The 12,976-nt window shown below is 49.0% G+C and overlaps 1 protein-coding gene across 1 annotated transcript in view; it reads right to left on the bottom strand.

Moving 5' to 3' along the window:
* Positions 1-512: 512 nt before the first annotated feature.
* LOC8040940 (arylsulfatase B-like) overlaps positions 513-12,976 on the bottom strand; it is a 65,110-nt gene continuing 52,646 nt past the window's right edge. Inside the window, exons 8-10 of the mRNA XM_040205920.1 lie at positions 9,954-10,393; positions 4,779-4,967; positions 513-641 (exon numbers count right to left, since the gene is read on the bottom strand). Coding sequence (XP_040061854.1) covers positions 513-641; positions 4,779-4,967; positions 9,954-10,393 — 758 coding nt within the window. The remainder of the gene's footprint in view (positions 642-4,778; positions 4,968-9,953; positions 10,394-12,976) is intronic.

Genomic DNA, 12,976 nt, shown 5'->3' with positions numbered 1-12,976 from the left:
TACTTTTAAGAAGTGCTATCCGTCGTCTCGCTTCATTAAACAGTTCGCAACAAAGCACAGCGATACCACGACGGTCTCCTAACTCCGTGTCTACTTTTTAAACCTTATATTCAGAACCTTTACTTTTGCAAGCGTCCCTCGTACGGCTCTAACCCTCAAAAAGGCGACTGCTACAAACCGCTCATACGTATACAAATATCACGTGATGTAAACAAACCAACTACGGATGATCGGCTGCTTAGGACAATGGGAAAATTGATGCCGATATCTTGAGCGTAGCTGTCTAGCTTCACTAGAACATATCGTAACCGTCTCGACGCATGTTTCCAAATCCATAAGAGGTTGCGCAATCCACCACCAGTGTCGCGCTGATCTGAGACTCGCAGACATATGACGTCACAAAAAATAGGCTAATACTGGAGGTGGATACGCTTAACATACAAGTGGCAGATACGCCCGTACCTATGTCCGTAATGCGGCTAGACATTTATATGTACGGATGTTCATGGCAGTCACGTGATCCAGGAACCCCACGTTCCGTTGAGGTTTTCGGGATATCCGTTGGGATCAGTAGGTTGGTTGATCGTTGCCGCAGCAGTCTGCGCGTAGCTCTGTATCCTGCCCCTCAAGAAAGCCACCAGCTGAAACGGGCAACAGGAATTCGAGTTTAGTCGATGCGTTCCCCATCGACGACGAGTCGAGGTTTCTCACTACTAATCTAAATATAACTTTTGCCACGTAGCATTCCCCAGTCCTGCGATTCTACAAAAAATCTAGCGAACACGACTCAGCGCGATCAAGGTATCGTCAGTTCTGCACAAAGTCCCATTTTACTCTCGCAATTTCTAGGCTGTTGCTAAAACGTCGGTATTGCTTGTCACATAGTGAGTTTTAGAATAGCGTAATTACCCTTGCGTAACCAACACATACGACCCACGCAAACTTTTAAGCCTGGTTCAGACATTTGCGTTTGACTGAGTTTGACAGCATTGCGGCTGCGAGAAACCAGGACATCCCTGCTGCTTCTATCGGGCGCCAAGATGATTCGTTGAATGGGATTCCACTTTTCATACGAAGCACAGATGTGCCGGTGATTCGCTTTCGGTTCCCGACGCAATGCAGTCAAACGCAGTCAAACACAGTCAAACGCAACTGTCTGAATCGGGGTTTGTACTTTGTTTCAGCTTAGGTACAGCCGCAGACGATGCTACGAGCGCGAGCATGTGGCCCTGAACAGAGTTTGCACCACGGGTGTGCGCGTGCTTGGGAGAGACGCTGAAAGCCCGGAGCTCGCGCTTTCAGAACTTACGCTAAAACGAAGTATAGCAGAACGCTGCGGAGCGCGTGAAACCAGCGCTTTCAGTTCATCGGAACGCAAACGCATACGCAAGCAGTTGCAGCGCCATCTTGATGTACCCATGCATACTGCTCCAAACAATCTAGGGCCACGGGGGAGGCATGACCTTTAGCCACGTAGCATTCCCAAGCTCCCAAGCCAACCTCCCGTGTGGCTCGCCTCTTTCTGTGTGTCGCAATCCGAGTGCGGATAGTGGTGGATTCTAATCCGCACTCCAAGTGCGGATAGTGGTGGATTCTAATCCGCCTTCCGAGTGCATGAGTGCGGATTGCGTGCAGAGGCGCGGACGTTGTAAAGAAGAATTGGGTTTGTGTGTATGTTTATACAGCCTAGAACTTGGTCTGCCTCAACGGGCGACGAGTCTCCCAGCTGTAGATGAGCAATTTAGCCAGCGCAGTACAACCGCTGACCTGGGGTCTTTAACGTGCATCACGCAGTAGTGACACACGACCGCACGCCGGTACGATGCTCATCCAGATCGAAACGGGCAGGGGTGGGGATTGAGCCAAGGATCCCTGGGTTCTGCAGCGCGAGCTGTCGCTCCACGTGCTCCGAGCTGGTGTGCGCCAGGCGCTAGCCCACTCGGCCACCGATCCCCCCTGTGGACGCTGTACCGGAGGCACGAAGCGGTCGAAGTGTGCTGGGTTTTCTTTATCTGCACTCCGGGCGGGTGGCGTTATTTTGACGCGGGAAACTTTGAACGCAGTAAGTTAAAAGTTGCCAAATTTGTGTTGGGACGCTGGCGTGTTGGCATCCTTGACGAGTCTAGGGAAACTTTAGTGGTTCTAGTTTCGGAATTAGAATATTTTCAAACGAATGTTTTTGTTTTTATTAAAAAACAATAATTAGCATTGCAATACGAACTTAAGATTAAACAGTACTCGCACCTCGGGGGTCAATGCAAAAATGATCCAAAAGCCGGGTGAATTCATGATTAAAAAGTTTACTCCGACTTAACATAACGAGTTAGTAACAGAAGGTACAGACGTTTCGCCACCTATGCAGGTGGCATCTTCAGTGCATACTGACACCACTGAGGCGAGCAGTCACCAGTTACTCTCCCCCTCCCCTTTCCCTGGAACCGGTCGGGACTACACCCCCCCCCCCCCCCCCCCCCCCTCGGCCTCTACCAAACCGGTCGGGACACGTACTCTCCTCCCGGTCGGGACGGCGCCCGCGAGCCGCCCAAAAAGAGGAGAGGGGGAAACCAGGAAAGTGAGACTGGAATTCTCCCCCGCCCCCCCCTACTCCCACCAAACCTGCCCACGTCCACGGCCACAGCCACGCCGTACGGTCTCTGTGAGACGAAGTCTACTTATCAGCAATGTTCCCGTAAATGTCCGGCAGGAAGCCACGGTTAGTGTTGCACACGGATGGGCCACGACGAATGAACCATGATTGAAGTAACTTCCTTGGGCCCCACCGCTGGTCTCGACCTAACGTCGCCGCATTGTCCAGGTCAAACGTGTGCCCTGTCGTCCAGCAATGGTCGACAAGTTCAGTCTTTGATCGAGTCGCGTGCGTGGCCTTGGCCACGTCTCTTTTGTTTTTCTTCAGTCTCGTTGTCCTCTTGCTTCCTGTCTCACCAATGTGCGTGGCATCACAATCACCGCACTGCACTTTGTACACCACCCCACTCTGGACGTCCCCAGGGGTGCGGTCTTTTGGCTTCGGGAACACATTCCCCAGAGTGTAATGAGGTTGAAACACAGTTTGTATGCCCAACGGACGTAAGGCTCTCCTTACTGCGTCTGACACGCCGCGAACATATGGAATAGACACAATCGACGCGTTCTTTTCCCGTGACACACTCTCCCTACCCCTCTGCATGCGCTTCTGAGTATCGGCAATAAACGCCTTTGGATAGTGGCGTTCTTTTAAAGCATTAACTACGTTGTTTAGTTCCTGCTTCAGTAGGCTCTGGTTTCAGGACACTGCATCGCAACGAGATAAAAACGTTCTCACCACAGACCGCTTATGTTCCGTTGGGTGGTGGGAATTGTGGGACAAAAAATTACCAGTGTCGCACGGCTTGCGGTACACTGCCGTCTCTACTGCCGTCACCACCCCGGCGCACAAGTACGTCTAAAAAAGGCAAAACACCATATTTCTCTGTTTCGTATGTAAACTGAATGGCGTGGTGGACGCCGTTCAGCGCCGCGTGGAAGTCGTACAGGTTGGCCCTTTTCAAAATTACAAACGTGTCGTCCACGTACCTACGATACATCTTAACAGGAAAAGGTAGCGAGCTTAAAACCTGTGTTTCAACATGCTCCATAACCAAGTTTGCCATGGGGACAGAAACATGACTTTCCATGGGAAACCCTTCAATTGGATGATAAATAACGTTGGCAAAACTGAAGTAGGTTTGGTTCAAGCAAAACCGCAATAAAATAACTATCTCCTTCACCAGTAAGGAAGTACGGCTTGCCAACATTGAATCGTCCTTCAGTCGCTCCTCAACCACATCAGCAGCCTAGCGGATGGGGACATTCGTAAACAAAGAAATAACTTCAAATGACACCATCACATCGTCATCGTCAAGCTGCTGCGTACGGACGTCGGTTACGAAATCGCGACAGTTGTTAACCGACCTAGAGTTGTCCTCAGTTAACGGCTTCAGCACTTCAACCAAGAACTTCAACAGGTTGTAAGTTGGTGAACCAACAAAAGACACGATAGGACGGAGAGGACAGCCCTCTTTGTGTACCTTAGTTAGCCCATAGATGTGTGGAGTGGCCCCGTCCGAAGAAAACAGTCGGCGGTACAACGTTTGATCTATGCGTCCCTTGTTACGGAGTGCCCGTAAATGTTCAACGAGCTGGCGCTCTGACTTTGCTGACGGGTCACGGTTCAGCTTCAGAAAGTGCGAGGGATCGTTCAAGATGTTGTACATTTTCTTCTCATAATCCTTTCGATCTAGCATTACAGTACCGTTTCCCTTATCTGCCGAGAGCATAACGATAGATTTATCTCATCTGAGATCATTTAGCGCCGTTCGTTCCCCAGTGGTAAGGTTCGTGTGAGTGTTTTTTGCATTTGCCAGGACACTTACAATTCGGCTACGAGCCAAGTTTACCCCAGTTATATCCTGGATATGCCGCAACCTCTCCTCAACCTCCACAATAATATCACGTTTGGGCACTTTCCTTGGGGTAATTGCGAAATTCAGGCCCTTCAACAACAAGCTCATGTGACTGTCCGATAGATGTTTCGAGGAGAAGTTCTGCACTGCTTCAAAACTATTCTGTTCTGGCCGATGGCGATGTATCAATCGGGACAACTTCTGGCGATGGACTTCAGTGCACTTGCTCCTTTCCAAATCTTCAGCTTGTTTTCGCGCCCTGATGATATCGTGGAAGTCATTGGGGCGCAGCTTAGAACGGAGACAGGTTTCCGCCGCGTACACCCGACGTCTTACTTGCTGAATTTGTTGCTTGTTATCTTGGATTCTGGCTTTCAGGCAGTTGCGGCTGAATTTCCGTGCGAGCGTGCGGCCGTAGGGGGTGTCAACGAGGGTCCTGCAGTGGAGACGTTTGGGTACCACGTTGTCGTTCTGGCACTCGCAGTTGAAGCGCAGGTTGAAGCGCAGGTTGAAGCGCAGGTTTATCTCGTTGCGATGCAGTGTCCTCAAACGAGAGCCTACGGAAACAGGAACTAAACAACGTAGTTAATGCTTTATGAGAACGCCACTATCCAAAGGCGTTTACTGCCGATACTCAGAAGCGCATGCAGAGGGGTAGGGAGAGTGTGTCACGGGAAAAGAACGCGTCGATTGTGTCTATTTCATATGTTAGCGGCGTGTCAGACACAGGTAGGAAAGCCTTACGTCCGTTGGGCATACAAACTGTGTTTCAACCTCATTACACTCTGGGGAATGTGTTCCCGAAGCCAAAAGACCGCACCACTGCGGACGTCCAGAGTGGGGTGGTGTACAAAGTGCAGTGCGGTGATTGTGATGCCACGTACATTGGTGAGACAGGAAGAAAGAGGACAACGAGACTGAAGGAAAACAAAAGAGACGTGGCCAAGGCCACGCACGCGACTCGATAAAAGACTGAACTTGTCGACCATTGCTGGATGGCAGGGCACACGTTTGACCTGGACAATGCGGCGACGTTAGGTCGAGACCAGCGGCGGGCCCAAGGAAGTTACTTGAATCATGGTTCATTCGTCGTGACCCATCCGTGTGCAACACTAACCGTGGCTTCCTGCCGGACATTTACGGGGACATTGCTGATAAGTACACTTCGTCTCACAGAGACCGTACGGCGTGGCTGTGGCCGTGGACGTGGGCAGGTTTGGTGGGAGTAGGGGGGGGCGGGGGGAGGATTCCAGCCTCACTCTCCCGGTTTCCCTCTTTCCTTTTTTTGGGCGGCTCGCGGGCGCCGTCCCGACCGGGAGGAGAGTATGTGTCCCGACCGGTTTGGTAGAGGCCGAGGGGGGGGGGGGGGGGGGGGGGGGGGGGTAGTCCGGACCGGTTCCAGGGAAAGGGGAGGGGGAGAGTAACTGGTGACTGCTCGCCTCAGTGGTGTCAGTATGCACTGAAGATGCCACCTGCATAGGTGGCGAAACGTCTGTACCTTCTGTTACTAACTCGTTATGTTAAGTCGGAGTAAACTTTTTAATCACCTCGGGGATCGCACACAGGCGATCAATGTGTGTGTGTGTGTGTGGGGGGGGGGGGGGGGGAAGGGGGGGGGAGAGGGGGGTTGGACATTTTTCTTAATCCTTCACCTACCGAAAAAGCCAGGTACATCCCAAACGCATCCGCCCTCCCCCAGAAAAAAAAAAGAGAATCCTGGCGATAATTTTTTTCAGGGTTAAATATTTTTATGTACGAAAGAAAAAGAAAATGAACTAGAGCAGGGGCCCTATGTTGCGCTTTTTGAACTCCCATGGTGATTAGAGAAAGGGAAGTGACGTCAACAGCGCAGCAAAGGCAGATTGGATGCTGATTGGTGAGAGTCGGTGATGACGAATATACGCAGAAGAAAACAAAGGAAAAGTGAGCTTAGTTTCTTCCTGCGGAAATTCGTCATCAGCAACTATCACCAATCAACATTCAATCTGCTTTTGCTGCGTTGTTGACGTCCCTTCCTTCTCTCTAGTCGCCGTGGGAGTCCAAAAAGCGCAACACAGGGATCCTGCTGTAATTTTTGACGTGTATTGTCTTGTGCTTAGCGGATGGGAGCGGGGGTGTAAAAACGAAGAAAGGTGCAGAAAGATTAGGCCATTTCCAGTAAACAATATTATGACCCCCCCCCCCCCCTCCCCAGCCCTATCTTCTGAACCCTTTCCACACTGCTATGCTTGTTTTCACCTCAAGAACCGTAGTAAAAAAAAGTCCTGCTCCTCGCTGAGCATCACTAACTCCCCCTTGATGTGGATAATTAACATATATGTAGGCGAATTTTATATTAAATATACGTCATCTTATCACAACGTACACGTTCCAAACGCAAAAAGCATCGCTTTTTCATTCGCCTCTTCAGGCTGCAACTTTTTTTTTTCGCATTAACTCTGTAAAGTTTCATAGTCATTCACACTTTATATGATGGGTGCATTTACATGTTCGCTGTAATTACCAAAATACTAAACGTGGTGCTGCTGCTGATCTTTCTAAACTTGGTAAAGTCCAGGGTGTGGATAAGATCAAATCGCTGCCTGACGGCTACTGATTTTTTAAAGATGCAAAATCGGGATAGAGAACTAGTCCTTTGGTCTCAAGGGAGGGAAGCAGGACGAGAATGATGCCATTGATTGTTCTAAAAGAAGTGGGACAAGGGATTCTCTTAAAACTGGCAATTAAAGTTTAAAAACTTTTAAATTTAAAACATTAGTGAAATGAAAATGACCAGCTTAATCGAGCTTTGCTCAATAAAAAATAAATAAATTTCGAGTTATTTGTAATCGACCGCAATGAATGCAAAAACATGTTATAAAAACAAAAACGACAAAATAAAGTCACTAGCTAAACAGTGAGCTTAAAAGGATACTTCAACGAAATTTGAAATATTCCCGTCGTGTTCAAAAATAGGTTGAATATGATCTACAATATCCGTAAATGACAATCGCACGTTTGTATTTTGAGCCTCGTGGCTGTATTTTTCGTTATAAACGGCCCACTCCGGCAAGCGCTCGGAGAAGGCCCAGTGGAGACCACGTGACATCCAACGCAGTCGTGACAGCGTTGGATGTCATGTGGACGTCCCGGGACGAGCAAAGCTACGGCGAGGCTGACGTCGAGAGGATGGCCTAGTCGTTCCAGCCACCGAAGCGGCTGCTTTTGTAGGAATTTTGAGTGACGGGTTAATCTTCTATAATCTTGTTGGGGGGGGGGGGGGGGGGGGGGGGGGGACAATAGCGACTTCTGCGACAGACAAAAGGCAGTCTCGGGAAGAGGGGAGTTCCTCCTTCCCCTCTCCTCTCGTCGTGGCCGGAGGCGAGAAACTCACCGTCACTAGCAGTCAAGGTTCCTAGACGGAGCGAGGCGTTAGCGACATCCGCCAGGTGCTCTTTGCTAATCGTTTAATTTGTTTTAAAATTCCTTTCCGAGTCTTTTTTAACAAGATATTGGTATGTTCGATGTGATGCTGCTCCTTTGAACACATAGAGACCAAAAAATGAGCGCCGAATTTTTGTTGTCGTATCCTTTAAAGGGGTACTCCACCGATTTTTTGAGCTACCTCAACTAACTATATTTTCTGACTCCCCGGCCTTTACTCTCTCCGGTATGCTATTTAGAATCGCGAAATTCATAATAGTTATTGCGAGATCGGCAAATGAAAATGATGCAAAAACCAACATTCAAATATACGCGCGCTTTTCAGGGCCGTGACGTCAGTGGCAGGCAGGCTTGTCAGTCCAGCAGGCAGCCAAAAAATAGAATATGCCAATCATTTGTTCCGTGCTGGAGCGCGGGTACTGTAGCGAGCTTCCCAAGCATTCTTTTGACACCATGAAACTGCTTCGAATCAGTTTAAAACAAAATCTACAGCCCAAAGAGTGAACCCCTGCCTTCCCATGACGTCACTTTTTCATTGTTGCCAGTAGAGACTTCGATGTTGAAAAACACGGTGAGGACCAAAACTGTAAATTCAATAACTTCGCGAAAAAACAATATTTTGACCTAATATTTGGGATACTATTTTCGCGATGTTTGTTAGTTAGTTTAGCAAAATTTCAAGCAAATCGGAGACAATGAAAAAATCGGTGGAGTAGCCCTTTAAAGGGATACTTCAACGAAATTTGAAATTTTCCCGTCGTGTTCAAAAATGGGTTGAATATGATCCACAATATCCGTAAATGACAATCGCACGTTTGTATTTTGAGCCCGGTGACTGTATTTCTCGTTATAAACGGCCCCCTCTGGCAAGCGCTCGGAGAAGGCCCAGCGGAGACCACGTGACATCTAACGCAATCGTGACGTAGGTCGTCTCAGTACGAGCAAAGCTACGGCGAGGCTGACGTCGAGAGGATGGCCTAGTCGTTCCAGCCACCGAAGCGGCTGCTTTTGTACGAATTTTGAGTGAAGGGTTAATCTTCTATAATCTTGTAGGGGGACAATAGCGACTTCTGCGACACACAAAAGGCAGTCTCGGGAAGAGGGGAGTTCCTCCTGTCCGTCTTCTCTCGTCGTGGCCGGGGGCGAGACAACCTCCGTCACTAGCTGTCAAGGTTCCTAGACGTGCATTACAAGCGAGGCGTTAGCGACATTTACCAGGTGCTCTTTGCTAATCGTTTAATTTGTTTTAAAATTTTTTTTCGTGACTTTTTTAACAAGATATTGGTATGTTCGATATGATGCTGCTCCTTTGAACATATATAGACCAAAAAATGAGCGCCGAAATTTCGTTGTAGTATTCCTTTAAAAGGAAAGCCTATTCAGCTCTGAGAAGCGGCAGCGGCGTCGGGAGCTTCGGAAGAGTCCTCACTTTGGGTTGTGCAGGGATTCCGCGAGATGGTGACACCGAAACTTCTCGCCGCGAATACACCAACACGTGGCTCCCACTCGACGCCGCTGTGGTTGCGCTGCTGTCGGCATGGGGCACCAGTAAACGATTCACCTCACACAAATACGTTTTCTACACAAGCGCAGTGCCCACACCTGGTGTGGGCAGACGCGGGATTGTACAGCGGCGCCTAGAACGCGTCTCCAACTGGTGTGTTTAGCGTCCCATTCCGCCCATGCATCAAAAGTGGTCCCCAAGTGGCAACAAATGACGCCACAAAAGTCGGAGTGCCACGCTGTCGGATGTCGCGATGCTGGTGGGTGGCCGTAACAATTCCGGCAAAAAGCAAACGCAAACGCGAGTGTCGCTGTCGTCACAGCGTTCCAACTGCTGGCTGCCGAAGCCTCCGTGGACTCAAACTGTAGAGCAACCTGCTGCAGAACAGGCGTCTCCAACCTCCACCTCCGGTGCTGTGTCACCTCACCGCCAGGACCGCGACGGACGACAGCGTGACGCTTCAACAACGTCAGCAGGCGGAAATCGAGAGACCACTTTTTTGAACACGGTAAACACACCAGTCGGAGACATGTTTCAGGCACCATACATGCATGTAAACAACTCTCCGTTCAACAAACGCTCACCCCTGCCTGCGAACTGGCAATGTTGTTGATCTCGCAGGGGTCGCTGGCCAGGTCAAACAAGTACGGCGGAGCCAGGGACACAAAGTTCTTGGGCACTTTGTTGCCGCAGTTGAGCGTCGCCTTCTCCCGCCACTGGTCGGGAAACTGGAGGTCTCCCTTGTTGCGAAGGTCCCTCAGAACCCTGGCCGCTGTGGACTGGACCATCAGGAGGTCCAGGTCGTCATAGGGACGCGAGCCTCCTGTGGTCAGGAATCGCGGGTCGTACTGCCCGTTTTCGGTTATACCGAGGACCAGCTTGTAGTTGGTGTAACGAAGAGCCGAATTGTTGTCGATAGGATCGATGTTGTATAGAATCTCGTAGCGCGGCGACGCGTATCCGATGGACAAGGGTGCCCACATATCGGTGCCGTCCAGCTTTCCCAGTGATAGGGGATTTCCTCCTGTGAATGAACAACTGGGTAAGTACAGAAACACAAAATGTGTTTTTTTTTAGCCGAATTCCACTAGAAAATAGTCATGAAGAGCCGTCTTAAAAACCATCATGAAGGACTGTGACATTACGTGACATCTTAACGTCAAGAAACACCCACCCTGGCGTCAAATGAGGGAGGGGCGTGCCTGACACCCTGGTGGTCAATGAAAGCGTCGCGTAACATCAAATCATGGTGTCACGTTAGTGAGACGACATGATATCACGAAGTATGACGTCACGTGACATCTTGAGGTCACGGGACTGCGACGTGACGCGACACCAGGAAGCCATCTGGCGTTACCGTCGTTTAATACCGCGAGGTCACGTGACGTTATATACAGACCTGCGTCATTTCCTCCCTTCGCAGCGCATTCTGCTCCTCCGGATTTTTCTCAGCACGGTCCAGGTAGTGTAACATGTTTTACAAGTAGATTGATTTTGTCGCAACGATTGCGACCTTTAACTTTCAATATTTTATAGGTCACTTTAAGAACACTTGAATTTTTCAAAAATGTGCACTGTTCTACTGCTGATTCTCCCATATTACGTATTTTTCGTAATTTTCAAAAAATATAATCGTTCGAATGAGTCACAATCAAAATATCTATATACCAGCTGTCACCCTGTTTTAAGAAAAGCTACGCAATAAATGCTATCAATCATAGTCACCGACAGGTTAAGAACTGCAGGGAGGTCCTTAAGCTCTCCCGCCTCCAGCCCGAGCTTCCCATTTTCAATAAAGCTTCGTCGTCCCATGAGTCTCGAGCATGCGCGCGAAGTCAAAGCACGGCGAAGGGCGACGAGCCTGTGCAGGAGGCCGGACACTGAAAGAGACGCCATGCCGTTCTTACTCCGTCAGAGAACATATATATTGCCGCATGCACAGATTAGAGGGAGCGCTACTCCATAATTCAACTAAATTCGCGTTTACTTTTACCAAAAATGCTAGAAGCTCGAGCATTCAAGGACGAATGTTCGAGATACCGCGTGCAGAAAATAACGAGGCCAGCGTGGCCTCGCTGAGAGACACTTGCGCTCGTGGCAGCCGAGAGACTCTCTCCCGGCTGTCACGCCGACACTTCGACGCTCGCCGCAGCTTTCTCGACGTTCGCTCTCTATTTTGTTTCTGGCACACGCTCCCCGATTAAGCCTTTAATCTTAGTTTTACGTTTGTCTATCCTTTTCCATTAGCGACATTTCAAAAAGCAATTTTTGTGAAACGACAATTTCGCTGTTTGTCGACGTTTAGCGCACTCAAAAAACTGTCATTCAAGCATTCACATACCCAAAGAACACTCCTTTCACACAGCGCTCACTAACAACTTTGTATTTCGTGGTTTACTTCGGCTTCTACTTCTTCAGATTTTTGACGATTTGCAAATAGAAAAAGACGACATAAGAGTAAAAATTTCTGTCTAGCGTTTAGGCTAATTCGCGGCTAAATAATTTCGCCGTCGCATTATTTCACCTTAACCGCCTTCGTGTAATGCCTAATGAATGTAACGCTCAATGGCCTTGTTTTACAACGATTTCTGTATTTTGCTCAAAACCGCTTAGAACTAATCTCTGACGTCAATGACCTACGATACAGCTGATTGTTAATCACCCCACGCGATTGAAGTCGCAGAGAAAATTTAAAAAAACACGAGCAATGTTTACCCCCTCAACTTGCAGCTCGAACAAGCGGCCACGTGATCTGGAGCCGATTATATGCCGCCAATGCTGATCATAACCACACGCTGGGGTTGCCAAAGCACATGACACGAGCTGAGTTCCAGACATTGCTATGAATCGGCTATTGTCGACATTCCAACGAATGGACACGGGCCATTACTCAAATGGTAGTCGAGCTATTGATTATCACGAGCCCATATTGAGGGCTCACGCAATGCTCGGGTCCAGTGCATAAGCCGCATTCAAATACCGTCGCCAGTTACGTCAAGTTTTGTGAAGCAGACACAGAAAGAAAACGCTCGCTTTTGTCCTTAAAATTGCACTGCAACAAAGGAGTGTCTTGTCAGTGGCGTTACGTGCGACTTTAGTTGGGTTTCGCTAGTGCCAGTGAGCTCGTCTAATGGGAAGAACATTCCAAGTAAACATCGTTGCACGGCCCCTTTAACGCGAACACACAACAGAGGTACTTCTTTGCATTTGGCTTCGAAGGGTATTCGCGGATAACGACTGTTGCCACTCAGGTTAATGCCCCAAATGAACGCGTTCCGCCACACGAGCTGCTTTGATGACAGCCTTTCGATACACCCTTTTCAAACGCGTGTGTCTTCTAGTGGACGCTGCGGCAATAGACCTCTCGCAAAATCGAAGACATTCTAGTGGCGTAGTGTCGCGCAAAGCATCATGGGTTCCTTTTGCCCACCGTTCCTGTTTAGATTTGCCAAGCTTAATTCACAACATCCCGTCACGACCAAATACTGAGCATGAATTTTAAAATATGTGACCTTTCTTAAATTTATGGCGTTGCCTACCAATACGAATAGAATGCTAATTCACTTTATCTTTCTTTCGGCGAGGGGGGGACTTTTCGCATACCAGA

Source organism: Ixodes scapularis, unplaced genomic scaffold (genome assembly GCF_016920785.2).
Source record: "Ixodes scapularis isolate PalLabHiFi unplaced genomic scaffold, ASM1692078v2 PGA_scaffold11__112_contigs__length_91849675, whole genome shotgun sequence".
NCBI lineage: Eukaryota > Metazoa > Arthropoda > Arachnida > Ixodida > Ixodidae > Ixodes > Ixodes scapularis.
This window is presented reverse-complemented; position numbering and strand designations above follow the sequence as displayed.